At 48.4% G+C, this 14,573-nt stretch overlaps 2 protein-coding genes across 2 annotated transcripts in view; both read right to left on the bottom strand.

Moving 5' to 3' along the window:
• The window catches only part of LOC127187772 (guanine nucleotide-binding protein G(s) subunit alpha), a 62,661-nt gene that overhangs the window by 36,715 nt on the left and 11,373 nt on the right, over nucleotides 1–14,573 (bottom strand). The window lies entirely within an intron of this gene.
• LOC127187770 (guanine nucleotide-binding protein G(s) subunit alpha isoforms XLas-like) lies at nucleotides 9,836–13,143 on the bottom strand. Its single transcript, XM_051143905.1, has 2 exons — nucleotides 10,831–13,143; nucleotides 9,836–10,611 (listed from the first exon to the last, which is right to left on the bottom strand). The coding sequence occupies exons 1-2, from the start codon at nucleotides 13,118–13,120 to the stop codon at nucleotides 10,337–10,339; spliced, it is 2,565 nt and encodes an 854-aa protein (XP_050999862.1). The 5' UTR covers nucleotides 13,121–13,143; the 3' UTR covers nucleotides 9,836–10,336.

The raw sequence follows: 14,573 nt of genomic DNA, 5'->3' as shown, positions 1-14,573 counted from the left end.
CTTAGAACTGCTCCTGGAAGAAGGAAACTTCAGCACTGGTCCACAAGAGGTCAGAGGCCAAGAGCTAAGAGCTGCCAGGGTGTGCCCGTTGTTTGTTTTTGCTTTTGTTTTTAGTGTTTGATTTTTTTTTTTTTTTTTTTTTTTTTTTTTTTAATCTTTCGGACTTGCTAAGGTCTACAAAGCCCCCAAAGTGTGGGTACCTGTCACCAGACATCAACTGCTGAGCTGAAACTTTTAAAAATACATGTTCTTAGGCCAGGGGCAGGGCTGCTGACCTTGGGGAAGGCAGATGAAGGGAGGGGGGCCAACAGTGCTGGCTGAGGCAGGCGCAGGCGTGAATTTTCTGACGCCAGGCTCTCGATTGTAAAATCGGAGCGCCATCTGCCAGCCAGTTCTGAACAGCCTTGCTTTGTTAAGTTTTTTTCAACTTCCCAGCCCTAAATAGTGCATATGCTCCTTTCTTTCCTTTAAAATATATGTGTACTTTATAAATTCTGGCTCAGAAATGTCCTCCCTACACAAAAGATCATACTTTAAAAAAAAAAAAAAGAAGATCTGGAAAGAAAAATAAAAATAAAACAAACAAACAAACAATAAAAGAAAAAACGGGAAGAGAGCAAACAGGTAAATTCCTCAGGAGCTTTTGTTTCCTTCCTTGCTCCCTCAGATTCTCAGATGGGAATGCAAATGCGATGGGAGTCCCTGCTGGACCTAAGGCAGCCGTGCTGGCCCCATCTCTTCTTTCCTGAGGACCCCACTCCCCACTGAGAGCTTCTTCAATGGGGTGAAGGTATTTGCTTCCTGTCACCTTGAGTCTTGGGGAGAGGCTGGGCTACAATGATTTTTAGATTTTGTCTGCCAAATAAGTTGAGTTTCTGCCTCACTTTCTCTAGATGCCCCTACCCTAAGACCTCACCTTGTGACTGCTCTATGTACCTCGAGGTGGACATGGGAAAACACGGAAAGTTTCTAGCTTCTTCTTAAACAACTCATCAAATGTAGTCCCCGTTTGGCCATGGCAGAACTTCAGGTCGACTGGAAGCCTTGTCAGTACTTCAAGACTCCACTGTTACCCTTTTCTGGGCATCACTTGTTAAGTACATGGGATTCTAAACTCAGGTCCCAGGGAAAGCCCTGATGCTTGAGCCAGTGCTCTCTCCATTGTCCCAGGAGGCTTTTCAAAAGTTATGGCTTCTCCGCCCACCATTAATCTACTATCAAACTCTCTTTTCCATTGAGGCAACACGGGGAACGTGACAAGATGGAGTCTCATTGGGAACATTTCGAAATTCTCCCACTAAAAAGTGGCACCCCTCCTAAGTGTACGTCTCAAATCCTCACTTGCAAATCTGTGTGGCAAAACAAAATGACCTTCTGCGCTTTCCTCCTAGCAGATAGAATGAAAGAAACTGAAGACACGTGACTTCTAAAATAGTCCGGAGGTTTGTTTTTGGTTTTGTTTTTGGTTTTTTTGTTTTTTTGGCTGCCCAAGTTTAAAGATCTCTCCCTAACATCTGGCATTGGATTTGAGTTCTGCCCCGAGTCTTCTAAGCATTTCCTTGGAAAGATGTTGTATTTGGTCACAGGCAAGATCTCAAAATCAACAGTGTGGGGTTTTTCCCTGAGTAATTCCTAGGACTATGCAGTGAGGAGTTCTCCTACTTAGGGCCACCTTGCATCTAACCACTCAAACCCAGCCGGTTTTTAACAACTTGCCCTGATTTTTTCCCTAATAGCTAATTTGAGGTAGGGGAAAGAAAATGCAGAAATCACTGTTTTTGAGACGTTGGATGCTGAGTCAGTTCAGGGTCAGCAGGGTCTAAAACCCTGAATTCAGCCCCAGAAGCCAAAGGAGTAAGGTGCCAAGTTGGCAAGTCAGGACAACTAAAGCCCGAGGCTTGTTCTGATGGTTGGACATGGGGATAAACGCTGCTTTTAGGTGGGGGACATTTCATCAAAGCCCAAGCACAATACTTTTGACCAGAAAGTGTCTTTGGTCGATTACTTCCATTGGCACCACTGGCTTCTTCTGAAGATCATCCTTGGTGTATTGCTTTGCTTTCCCTGTTACCACTCAAAGGTGACAGGTCACCTTTCCATGGCTGTTTTTGGAGTCCACATCCTTTTGGCTGGTGGGCACCATCCACCTCACGGCGAGTACACAGAATGCCTCCCTTCTTGTCTGGATCCTGCTTCTACAATAACAGAAGTCACTAGTGCCCACCAGTTAGAGGGAGCCAGGGTGGCATGATGCCAATTAATGCAACCTAACTAGCCTTATGTGCAATCATTAGGGGTTAAAAATCTACCATGCCCCTGATATTGGCCGCCTGTTAATTACTTAGCCATTGACTTGTCAGAGTCCTGGGCCAATTGTGTTTATTTGCCTGAAATAACTTCTTCTTTTCTTCAATTTAGGGTCATCCGGTGGTCACTCTCGGAGATTTGTGGAAATTGCTTCTATCCAAGAATGCAAGCCACCAAGATTAGTGTGCACCTCACTGACTAGTTAGTAGAAGGGACAGCTTTTCTTCAGGAGACTCGTTTGTAGGTGACAAGTTACATCATGTGTGACATTCAGCTTTCCCAGGACTATGGATCAACAATGTCTGGGAAGCAGTTCTCAGCCATGGTGGTAACTTGAGAGGTTTGGGTTATCAAATTGGTGTGTGTGTGTGTGTGTGTGTGTGTGTGTGTGTGTGTGTGTGTGTTGATAGTAGTGGGGTATCTATGTGTTGTGGTTGTGGTAGGGTATTGGGCTGGTAGCAATGGGCTGTGTGTACATGTGTGTAGTGATAGTTGTTGTTAGTAGTGGTAGGTTGTGTGTGTATAATGCGTGGTGATGGCTGTTGTTGTTAGTAGTATCAGCTGTAGTGTGTGTGTGTGTGTGTGTGTGTGTGTGTGTGTGTGTTGACAGTAGTAATGCATCTCTGTGTGTGATGGTGATGGTTGTAGGATGTTGTACTGGTAGCAGTGGTGTGCATGCGTGTGTGCGTATGTGCGTGTGTGTGTCTGTGTGTGTCTGTGTGTGTCTGTGTGTGTGTATGCATGCTCATGTGCATGTGTGGTGGGGTATGTGGGGCATGTGTGTGTTTGATATCAGATATCAAAGATGTTGGAGAAGGAATCTACAGAGTACAGGAGAGGTCCCAGCCCCCATGGCAAAACGTCAGTGGAGTTGCTTGGAAGACCCCTTTGTTGATAGATCCCCTTTAAATAGTCCTAAAATCTTAGCACATGGCTAAAGAGAATAAGTCACAGCTTAAAATGAGAAAATGTGGGTCTGACTAGACTTCAGGGCCTCTATGGGCCTCATCTTTGGGGTGGGGACAGTGTGAAAGCAAAGTAGGACCCTTTACTACCTTGCTGGCTTTCCCTGTCAGTTCTCACTGATACATAGAGCCTTTTTTTTTTTTTTTTTAATTTTTGCCTTATGCTGTCTCACCATCTAGTGGCCACCTGAAATATCAACCCATGCTTATTGTCTCCAAGCTTTTCTAAAGCCCACCACTGAAAATTATTATTTGAGGGGACAGTGGGCAGGAGCCCCTGCATGACACGTGTGATTTTTTTTTTTTTATTGATAAGCTAGCTTAGCATACACTACGCCCAGTACAGCCACTCAGAGTGCCAATGCAAGGAGTTAAGACGTACACTTCCCACACATGCTAAAAAAAAAATGACACCAACAAAGAACATATTAAGAGACAAATTGTTACAAATAAACTTCGACTTTCCTAAGAGGTCCTTGAGCTTTGGTCCTAGCCTCTGGACACTTAGGGATGACCACAGTTAATAAGAGATTGAAGACAGTACTCTTTTGAAAGGATGTGTCTGAATTGTCCAAGCACCTATGTACTTCCCCAGCAGCGCTGTGTACTCTGACACTTTATCCTTTAGGGAGCAAGGGGAAGCCGTTTTTGTTTTGCTTGGTGTGGATGAAACTAGTAAGCTATTTTCACTGCTTTAGAAGCTGGTGATCAGACCCAAGGAATGGGTCTCACAAGCCCAGGACATATCTACCAGGTAAGGTACAGGATGCTTGCTCTTTTTTATTCTCCTCACAGCTCTGGGGTCCCGGACTCATCTCCATGCCTAGCTTTCGGTTCTGTGTGCTACTGTGACCTTTGCTGTTGACATTTGTTTAAAGAAAATCCAGTTTTGGACTTACCTGGGTGCAGGTTACCTGTAAAAATGCTTCATAGTCATTTACATTAGTGACCAGTTTGACTAGAGGCAAACTGCTCACATAGGAAGGAGGAGAGAGGTGGTCAGACCTTCTGACAGAAGGGCTAGGCAAAGAGCCAGCAAGTCAGAAGAGAGGCTCCAGCTGGCCATACTGGTGTCTTGTCAGAGGTCACACTTCCATAGCAGTGGCAGCGAGCCAGCTTGACCTTGACACTCCTGAGAAGGTAGGTACCTAAGCCTTCCCTTCCTGACACCAAAGAGTAATTAGGTGAATTTTAAGCACTTGCTCTGTCCCCCACACAGACTGTGTGTAACAATGTCAGAAACGCTGAACGAGTCACATTAAATTTTAAGTCAGATAACAATTTATATTACTTTATATGCCTCTCTCCTCACCCCCAAATTAAATCACTAAAATTTAGTAAGATCCATTGTTTGGGTTTGGTGGGCAGGATTCTTCAGGGGGAAAGTATTCCCGAATCTCCTGAGCTTTAACAAGTTACTCTGTAAAGCAATTTGGGATTTTACCTCTAAGCACAATAGAAGCACACTTCCCTAGTGTCCTTTCCTCTGCCACAGATCACTTGCCTGCTGCTCCTCCTTCATTACAGCTTCCAGTGTGGAACATGCAAACTACTTCCAGTAACTCTAACCTCACGAGCATGCTGTGTCCCCCTCAAGCCTGAGATAGTTGGCAATAATTGAGCAGTTAGAACGGGGGGGGGGGGGGGTGGGGTGGGTTCTTACCTCTTTCGTGGGGTCTTGTCCTCTTCCTCTCCCACCAGCTGGTCTGCCTCATTGATGGTCTGCTTGTTGGAAGGGAAACTAAAAACACTTTTTTTTGCATGTAAAATAGCCACACTCAATACTGAATTAATTTATACATAGGTAGCTAATAACAGGAGGAGGAGTAAGGAGACAAGCGAGAATGACACATGGGGAAAAAAAAAAAGTGACCCTCTCAGAGCTTTGCTTCTTCTGCCACATTACCATATAATCCTAAATTTAGCAAGGTGTCATTTGCCTATTGCTTGTATTGATTTGTGTTTACAAGTGAAATATAAAATGTAGACCCCGGAAGCAGAAGATGCCTAGGCTTAAGTTAGCAGTCCCTCATGGAGAATATACAAAAAATAAAACCTCACTTGGAATAAAGAAGGGGAAAAAAGTTACAGAGCCAACCTTTGGGGGCTCTCGTATGTGAAATACACTAGACTCATAGCCAATAAAAAGCATCATTCAGGATCTGGCTGGCTCTCCTTTTAGAGAATTAGGGAAAAAGAAAAAGAAAAAAAGAAAGGAAAAAAAAAAAAAAGAGGCCCTCATCGTTGTGTCTTCTGGAACCAGGCCCCTCTGGCATCTGAGACTGCCCACTAGCATTCTTAAGGTTGTAAAGGCCTCAAAAATTCTTCATCTGAAATTAAGCAAGGCCAGACCCATTTTCTTCTTATTCCCTCTAAAAAGCTTGACCCTGGGTCAGGGGTCGTAGGTCAGCGCAGGAATGTGATGGGAACAAACGGTGCATTCCATCCCAGGCAGTAAAGAACTTGTCAGGGTGATGTCAGGACCAGAGTCCCAGTGGCCGCTGCCGAGAAGGCCACAGATGGGGAATCCACTGCTTAGTCTCCCTTTGGTCCTGTTGTTTCTATTTTGAAAATGTCTTTCTTTGATGTTATAGTTTAAAATAAGCAAAAAGCATACTAATTTTAATTTCATTAACTCTGGGGCGGGGTGCATTTAACCTGTGTCACAGGTTAAAAAACAAAAGTTTAGGAACTAATTTTTATTTGCTATTTGTGTGTCTCCTGGAAGACACAGAGGCATCTAAAAAGCTATAGTTTTGCTAGGAAAGAGATTTAATTAGAAGGGTTAATTGATTCTAAAAAGTAGGGGATATACCTAGAGTTGAGACCTTTCAATGTTAATCAACTAGGCTATTTTCTCTTTACATTTTTTAAAAAATATATATAACTTTCCTGCATTAAAATAAACAATAAAACAAAAGCCTTTCAAAAATCATGCATGGATCCTTGATAAATAAAAATAGCGTGAACTAAAAGTAAGGGTTGCTTTAAAAAGACCAGGAAGAGAAAAGCTATAATCCTTTAGCCAGAATTCTGTACTGTAGCATTGGCCATGCAGGAATGTGCACACAAAGGCCACTGCACTGCATCATTATTGCTAAGTATTAATTAATAATAGTAATTAATAATTAATTAATAATAATAATTGCTGCTATTGTTACTTATCTTCATGTTGTTACAAGCTTGAGCTCTGCAAGAAGAAATTATTGTGAGGTTTCTCTCAGTAAAAGTGTCAAGAAAAACCTACATTACTAAAAAAAAAAAAAAAAAAAAAAGAAAGGGGAAAGAAGTGCTATAGCTTGTATGTGTGCTTGGAGGGGTGGTAGTGGATGGGGTGAAGCAAATGTGGGTATCCTGCCTCCACAGCAATGGCTTCCCCCAAAATGGGCAGCGCTCATTTCATGTCCACTTCGTGGACCTTCACAGTTAGTAATCTGTCAGGGCGTGGCTGGAATTCAGAAAGCAGTAGGCTCTTAGACACCTGTCATGTAAGAAGGGATTTTAAGATCACAGAGTACACTCCCGACATGACACGCATGCTGTCAGCCTTGAGAAAGCCATGTAAAAATTTTTTCATGGGCTTGGTGAGCGCCTTCACATACTTACCTTGCAACCTTTGAAAGAAAAAAAAAAAAAAAAAAAAAAAAGTCCCTGGCATTTAATGTCTGTGATTTGAGTGGATATGTTTATGAAAGGGAGGGGTGGGTGGGGCTGTAATACTGCTTTTATTGCCCAGAACCATTTCAAAGGATTGATATGATTAGACAGGATACTTTTTAAAATGCAAAATGCAATTAGAACATGTCACCATTATCATCACTGGCACTAACAATGCTACAAGCATTGAGGTTCCCCCCACCCCCACTTTCAGTCAGGAAGACACATATAGGCTGGAAATGACCGCCTTCTCCATGCTTCATGCCATCTTCTCAAGGTAGGTCATGTGAGCCAGGTTTAAAAAAAAAAAACAATTAAAAAATGTTTTTGAGAGAAATTAAAAATCTCTAAAAGGCCTCTTTAAACATGGAAGGCAGGATGCAGATCTCAAAACTGCAAAATGGGGGCAGTAGGGGGCAGGCAATAAGCTATGCCCTTCCCACTGCACCAAGGAGTTCAGTGAAAACCTTTTAAATTTAGGGGGAAAAATGGCTGCATTAAAAAAAAAAAAGTGCTTGGCACACTGAGATGCAGTGCAGTACTGTACCACTTGGCAGCCAAATAAATTATTATATAATTAATTGTGATTTGCTATATAAATATGGTGTCATTACAGTGGTCATATTATACATGGTGCTTTACCTACACAATTGTAATAAAGGCAGGAGATAATAAACAATGCTGATTCCTTGCAATTTCGAAACAAGGAATAATACCTAAATAAAATTTTGGGAAAAAAAAAAAAAAAAAGTCTAACCCACAGAATTATTTTAAGCTAACAGAAACATGGAAACGCTGTATGATTAAATTATGTTAAAAAGCCTCAGCTCTCTAGACATTAGAATTTTTATTAAATTATTATCTTTCTATTTTTCTATCATCTATCTGTAAAAATAATTTCAGAAATATAATGTTGGGCAATAAAAACAGAATATGCACACAACGCTTAAAAAAAAAAAAAAGCAACAGATGAGTCTGCATGTGACAGATGGTAAAGGATGGTCATTTGATCTGCATTTTCAGGGGTCAGAGGCGTAGCTATGATGCATCCCATAATAAGGTGAGGCAGTAAAAAGTCTTATAAATGTGAGTAAACCTTTTCCTTCCTTCTCTTTCTCCTCCTCCCCAATCAATAGCAGGGACGCAGATACAATCCCTCTCATGTTACTCCAGGAAAATGAAAGCAGCCCAGTGGGAAACTGCAGCTTGCTTTGACAGACAAGCACTGCTGCAGTCTCACGATGCAGGGGTGGCTATCTTACAGGCTCAGGCGAGGCCTAGGCCAAGGCTGAGCAGCCTGCATCCTGGATAAAGCTGCATCCAACAGAGCATAACGGCTGACATCCAGAAAGTGCAGGCAGGCCAGTGCCAGGGTACCCCAAAAAATTGTGCTTCTGGTTTGGTTTAATTATCCCCTCTAGAAAAAAAGAAAAGAAAAGAAAGAAAGAAAAAAAAAAAAAAAAAAAAACAAGGAGAAAAAGGAAGAAATCTACTCTTCTAAGAGAGGCTGTCCGTTTGGTGCAGCGAGCTGCACTGATATATAGCATAAGACTCCAGCCCCTTCTCCCTGAAGAGGGCATGGGGGCTAGACAGAAGACCCAAGTACTGGGGCTAGAGGACACTTTAATGCAAACGTCCTAGGAAAGGTTTGTTTCTCCAATGAGGCAGCTAAGGCCCCAGAATGTGAGGGACATGTCTACTTTGCTGACTGATATTCAGGCGTGCACAGTCACTTGGGCCTGCTATCTGCAGACATTTGCGTCCTGCCCATGCCCCTCCACTCACAGGTCAGCTGCCCAGAGTATGGCCTGCAGTGAAATGAGAGCCTCATGTCAGGGCCTGCATTTTCGTGTACTAGGGACATTTGAAATTTACAACTACTCCCCTTTGCTATGTGTTTGAGTCAATGATACAGCATTTCCCTAGGTAGGAAGGAACAAAATGACCATCCTTCTTAGATCATGATTTGTGGGAGGCACGCCACAACAGCACAGTCACGTCATCAATGTCTTTAATAACCACCATCACAGATTAACAGGTATTCAACAGACAAATGTAGCACCGCCTCAGAAACTGTGATCCTGAGATCCCTTGGCAGGTCTTAGAGAATAAAATGAATTAATTGTGGAGAGTCACTCGTGAAGATTTTATTTAAGCCACAGATCCAGACCACTGTTAACTGCTGTTTCGATTAATCTGGCAAGAAGAATGAATGCCTCAGGTTGGAGATGAGACCTCTGAGGGGTGAGGGGCTCTGGCTGTGGAATGGCGGGGGGGGGGGGGGGGGGGGGGGGGTGGGTCTTGGTGAGAGGAGGGAACATGGAGAGCCGTGGAGGGGGTTGAATAGAAGAGGGGGGGGAGATGAGGGCCTCAAAAGGTGACCATCTGGCTGGCATACCATTTCTTTAATCTTCATCCTAAAAAAATCTTTGGTTTTTTTTTTTTTAATCCCAAACTGATTTACAGATCTTACCTTCGAGCCTCCTTCCCCCAGCTAAAGATGCTTGAAAAAAATTCACATGCAAACATTTACATAGTTCACAAGGAATATTTCCAGCTTCCCATGCATTGCCCACGCATTCAGTATACGCTCAGAGTATTTATTTTTTTTTATTTCAAGTACAATTAAATTACAAAAGCAATATTTCCCTCTCAACACATAATTCCCAACCTTTTAAAACCAGGCCCCTCCTACCAAAGGTTGTAAAAAATGTAAGTGATTGGCTTACCTTAGGCTCTTCTCCAAGAAGAAAATTATTTTATATATATTTAAACCCAGCCACGCCCACCCCCTTGAAACCAACCCAGAGTGTTTTGAATGTGGCCTTGCCAACAGGGCTAAATGTCCCCCCCTTCCTCCCTCTCACTTCCCTCCCTCCGTGGGTCCAGTGTGGTGTGTGTGTGTGTGTGTGTGTGTGTGTGTGTGTGTGTGTGTGTGTGTGTGTGTGTGTGTGTGTGTGCAGAATACAAAATACAGATGTTATGAACAACCCCAAAGCCCCAGATACCTGAGTGTCTGGTTTTTCAACCGTTAAGGCGGGAGGGTTTGACGTACGAATTGACAAGTGAGGAAACGCTTAGCGCAAAGGGAAAAAGAAAAAGAGAGACATACAGGGAAAAAGGTTATGGAGGCCCGCGGCTGCGGCCCCACTCCTCTTCCCTCAACCCCGCTCCCTCCACAGCCAATAGCCCAGCAGATTACCCAGGATGCCCCACCACCTTCCCTGCGCGTTTTTCCCTCTGCTCGCTGCAGAGAGTCAGCGCACAGGTATCACAGAGTGTGCCAACACGGAAAGTTTTGCTCGCGCCATGGCGCAAATCACAAGACAGCCCATTTCAGAGTACAAATACACATCGGCGGGTACATTGAAGGTGCCAGGGATGGAAACTGGGACACACTGAGCATGTCATGCACAGGCGAACACAGAAAATGGACACCAACACACACCAACAACAAGCTGTCTGAGTCGAAGCAGCCGTGCCAGGCGAGGCGGGGGCGCGCACCCCGATGGCCCTAGCCCACCGCGGTCACGAACAATCGAGCCGGGGGAGCCCCGAAGGGCCCTCCCCAGCAGTTCCTGGCTCACCTCACGCCCCCGCCTGTCCAGCCTACGATCGCTGGCGCTGGCGCTGGCCTCCGGCCGGTAACGACCCTCAGTGTCGCTCGGCACCACTTTTCTCCCTGGAGGGCATATACTTCGGCTACCCGAACCCTCGAAAACTCCCCCTTCCCCCCCCCTCGCCCAGGGCAGAGTTGGGGTCCCTCCCTGGAACTTCTAACAGGGTTTCCGGACCCCCTCCTCCCATGGGCAAGGCCCAAACCCCACCGGAAGGCCCTGCCACCCCCTCCCCGGGTGCCCGGGGCGGCCCTACTGCCCAGGGGCAGAAGCTACCGCATTACCTAGAAGCAGCAGGCGGTGCGTACACATGTAGTCCATCTTCTCCTCCTCCAGTTGCTTGTCGATGAGCTTGCTGCGTTTCTTATCTGCGCGCTTCTGCTCTCGCATCTCAATGGCTTCTTTGCGCATCTGTTTGCGCCTCTCCTCCATGAGATCCCTGGCCTTCCCCGGGCTGAGGGATCGTGATCGGGAACTCTCGGATAGACCGAAGCACCTTCCGAAGGTTCTGGCGAAGAAGTTGCGGACAGGGTTGCTCCCAACTGTGTGGCTCCGGGGCTGGCCAGGGCGGCGGTTTCGCCGCAGAAGCCACTGGAAGCAGCCGGTGGCCCCTTCTTCCGACTCATCACTAGAGGAGTCGATCTCGCAGATGACTGACGACGCCTCGTACCTGCAGCAGCTTCGGCCTCGCTCGTACTTCTCAGGCCAGGCAGTCGGCCTCGGAGGAGGCCGCGGAGTAGGCGGATCAGCAACCTGGATCTCGGGGCTGGGGGGTCTAAGATGGGCTCTGCTTGGGGCGGCAGTGGCTGACCGGCCGGCAGTGACTGCCCGGGCAGCAGAGGCTGCCCGGGCGGCGGCAGCTGCGCGGGCAGGAAGGGATGCCCGGGCGGCGGGAGTAGCAGAGAGTGACCTGGCTCCCCAGACCAAGGGACCTGCATAGGCTGCCCTAGCGGCAGCTGCCCTAGCAGAGGCTGGCATCGCTGGGGCACCAGGGACTGCCCCGGCGGCCGGATGGGCTCTGGCAGTGGGGATTGGCCGGGTAGTGGGCTCCGTAGGGGTGACAGGAGCAGCCCGGGCGGCAGGCTCCGCCGGGGTGGCAGAGACTGCCGCGGCTGCGGGCTCCACCTGGGTGACGGGGGCTGCCCCGGAGGCAGACTCGGCCTTGGTGGCAGGGACTGCCTCGGAGGCTGGCTCAGCGGCTGGATCTCTGTTGCCTTCGGACTCGGCAGGGGTGGCTGGGTCGACCGCGGCTGCCCCTCCGTCAGGTTCAGGGCGGATAGCAGTGGCTGCTCCGACTTCTTCAGGATCGGTTTGGAGATCTTCGGTTGTTGCTGGGGCCAGAGGAGCTCCGCCGGCATCAGATTCGGTAGCGACGGCTTGGGCAGCAGGGGCTGGCCTGGCATCCATTGCTTCTGGCTGGGTGGAGGATCCGTCCCCTCTCCCCGGAGAGGGGACTTTTCCTTCCACCGCAGCTGCGGTGATAGGGCTTCCTTCCATCTCGGCTGCTTCTCGCTCAACTGGGGGTCTCTCTGCGCGCTGGCTCTTATCTGGGGCTCCGGAGACTTCGATGGGCGGGCCATCACTTGCGATTGGGGGGCTGTCCATATTGACAGTGGTGTCGTCGTCGACCCCAATGGAGGCTCTGCCAATCTCAAGCAGGGGTCTGGAGATCTCCATCGGGGGGCTGTCGCATGCGAAGTTAGGAGGAGATCTGACAGCCTCGCTGAATGGTCTGTCAATGGCGTCTTGGACCCAGAGGGGAGGCGCGTTCGCGGCGGGAGCGAGGCAGAGCGCACTCGGGACCGCGACTGCCGGGAACACGCCGCCAATGCCGATTTGAGGGATGACTCGCGGGAGTCCTGGGGGTGGGCTATCGCCCCCAAATTCTTCTCCCTCAAGCCCAAATGGCATAGATTCTTCAGGTGGAGGGCTGTAGTCTTCTCGGATGCTAGCGTTTGCAAATCTGAGGTTGCCGGGCTCCGCGGGAAGAGCTCTGGGGACCCCTGCCTCCGGACCTCCTGGAGCAAGGTCTGGGATTTGGAGGAGAGGCTGGCTACAGCTTCCTTGGGCAGACTCATTGAACTCAAATGGCATAGCTTCTTCTGGTGGGGGGCTGTAGTCTCCCAGACATGGGTTCGAACCACTGGGGGGCCCGGGCTCCAAAAGCGCTGAGTTGAAGGCTTTGAGGCCTGCCTGGGTCCCAGATGTTCCAGGCTGCTCCAGGGTGGGCCAGAAATCTCCCAGGCTGGGCTGTTGGGTCTCGAATGGCATGGCTTCCTCCGGAGGTGGGCTGTAATCTCCACCCACTCGGACTTCCTCGAAGGCCTGGCTAAGGCTCTGGAGGTCAGATCTGGAGACTTCAGGGGGTCCACCGACCTCAGTGCCAGTCTCGTCGGGGACGGGCTCATTGTTAGACGGTTCGGTCTCCATTTCTTCGGCTGGGCCAGGCCCAGCACCGGGGGCAGCTGCCCCTGGGGCCTCCAAAGGTTCTTGCTCGGGCTGCTCCCCGACTTCAGGGGGGATATCGTGTTGTCCTGACATATTATTGCCGTGGAGGCAGTTGCGCATGCCCATAACACGGTGGCGGTTTTTTAAAAAAAAATGGGGCCCCGTAGACGGAGCACCCAGCCAAACTAGGGTGAAAAAAAAATTTTTTTTTTTAAAAATCAAGTTTTGGCTGGAAAGTTCTCCAGCCTCAGTTTCCAACTTTTGTAAGGATAGGTGCTCAGGGGCTAGAACCCAAGACCACGGCAGAAGTGACTCATTTCTTGCTGGTGGAATCTGGCACCTTCCTGGTCACCCTTATCCTTTCAGGCTGCAGGCATCCAGCCACGTGTGGGCCTTTCCAGTTCTCTCTTCTTACTTTGCTCTAGTTTAGCTCCGCCTTCTTGGCATGCAGGAGCGCGCCGATTCGTCTCGAAAATCGTTAGCAGAACTCTTTCTCTGCCGCCAGAGGACGCCGGTCTCAGTGCTGAGCCGGCTCCGGGAGGCTGGCTCCCGGTGCCGGCAGCTCCCGACTTTGGGTAAGGGGGCTGATGAGCGCAGGCCTCGCAGGGACGTTCAGCTCCTTCCTCTCCTCTCCCGGACTGAGTCTCTCTTCCTCGCTTTTCCCCTGGCCAGAGAGAGAGCGAGCTCTCCTGCGTTGCTGGGACACGTGACGCAAGACGTGGGCATTGGTCTGTTAAGAGTACAGGAGCTGAAATCCTCCCTCCCCATCTGATTCTTCTCGAGGGGAGGAGGGACTGCAGGAGGGCTTCATCACCCTAGATTACCCCAGCATGCGGCGAACCCCTTATCTTAAGACCCCAGACTGAGGCAATTACCCATATTCAGCTCCAAGTCAGAGAAAGGAGTCTTTAAGATACTTGAAAAAGGGCAGAGGCACCCAGATGAAAATGCGACAGGTGGTCGTGAGCCCACCGGAAGGGTGGAGAGGGGGTGAGGGGTAAGGGTCTGCCGAATGCAAACACGGAATTTGTTTTTTTAAATGCTCCGGGGTAGTTTTTATTGTCGTGTTTTGATGTTTTTGTTTGCGATTTGTGGGGGATGGCTCCGGTAAATGCCCTCAATGTCCCCCTTCCCCATTATACTTAAAGGGGCTTAGTTTTGGCCTAGCGTGACGCAGTCAGGGCTCGTTCTGTTTATGTGGATGGTGACGCAGTAGAAATAAGGGTCGCGGCAGTGCACTGCGGAAAATCAAGCAAAGCCCCCATTAGCGGTCCCCATGGTCGCCGCTGCCGCGCAGATACGGGAGGGGGGATGGGCTTACCGGAAGACCCCCTACCTAGCGCTGGCCTCAGACTTCTGCTTCCTCGTGAAGGGCAAAAGGAAATTTGGGATGTGGTTGATGACCCATTTAGGGTGGTCTTAAAGACTAGAAAACACAGTACGTACTTAACCCACTGAGAAGCGGTGCCCCGGCGGCAACAGCTACCGAGACTCGCGGCTTCCGGCCTCCGGCGACTGCTGCCGATTCAGTGTTCAGTTCCTCTAGCCCCCTTTCAGCCCCCTGTTCTTTCTGGTATGA

This window comes from Acomys russatus, chromosome 4 (genome assembly GCF_903995435.1).
Source record: "Acomys russatus chromosome 4, mAcoRus1.1, whole genome shotgun sequence".
NCBI lineage: Eukaryota > Metazoa > Chordata > Mammalia > Rodentia > Muridae > Acomys > Acomys russatus.
This window is presented reverse-complemented; position numbering and strand designations above follow the sequence as displayed.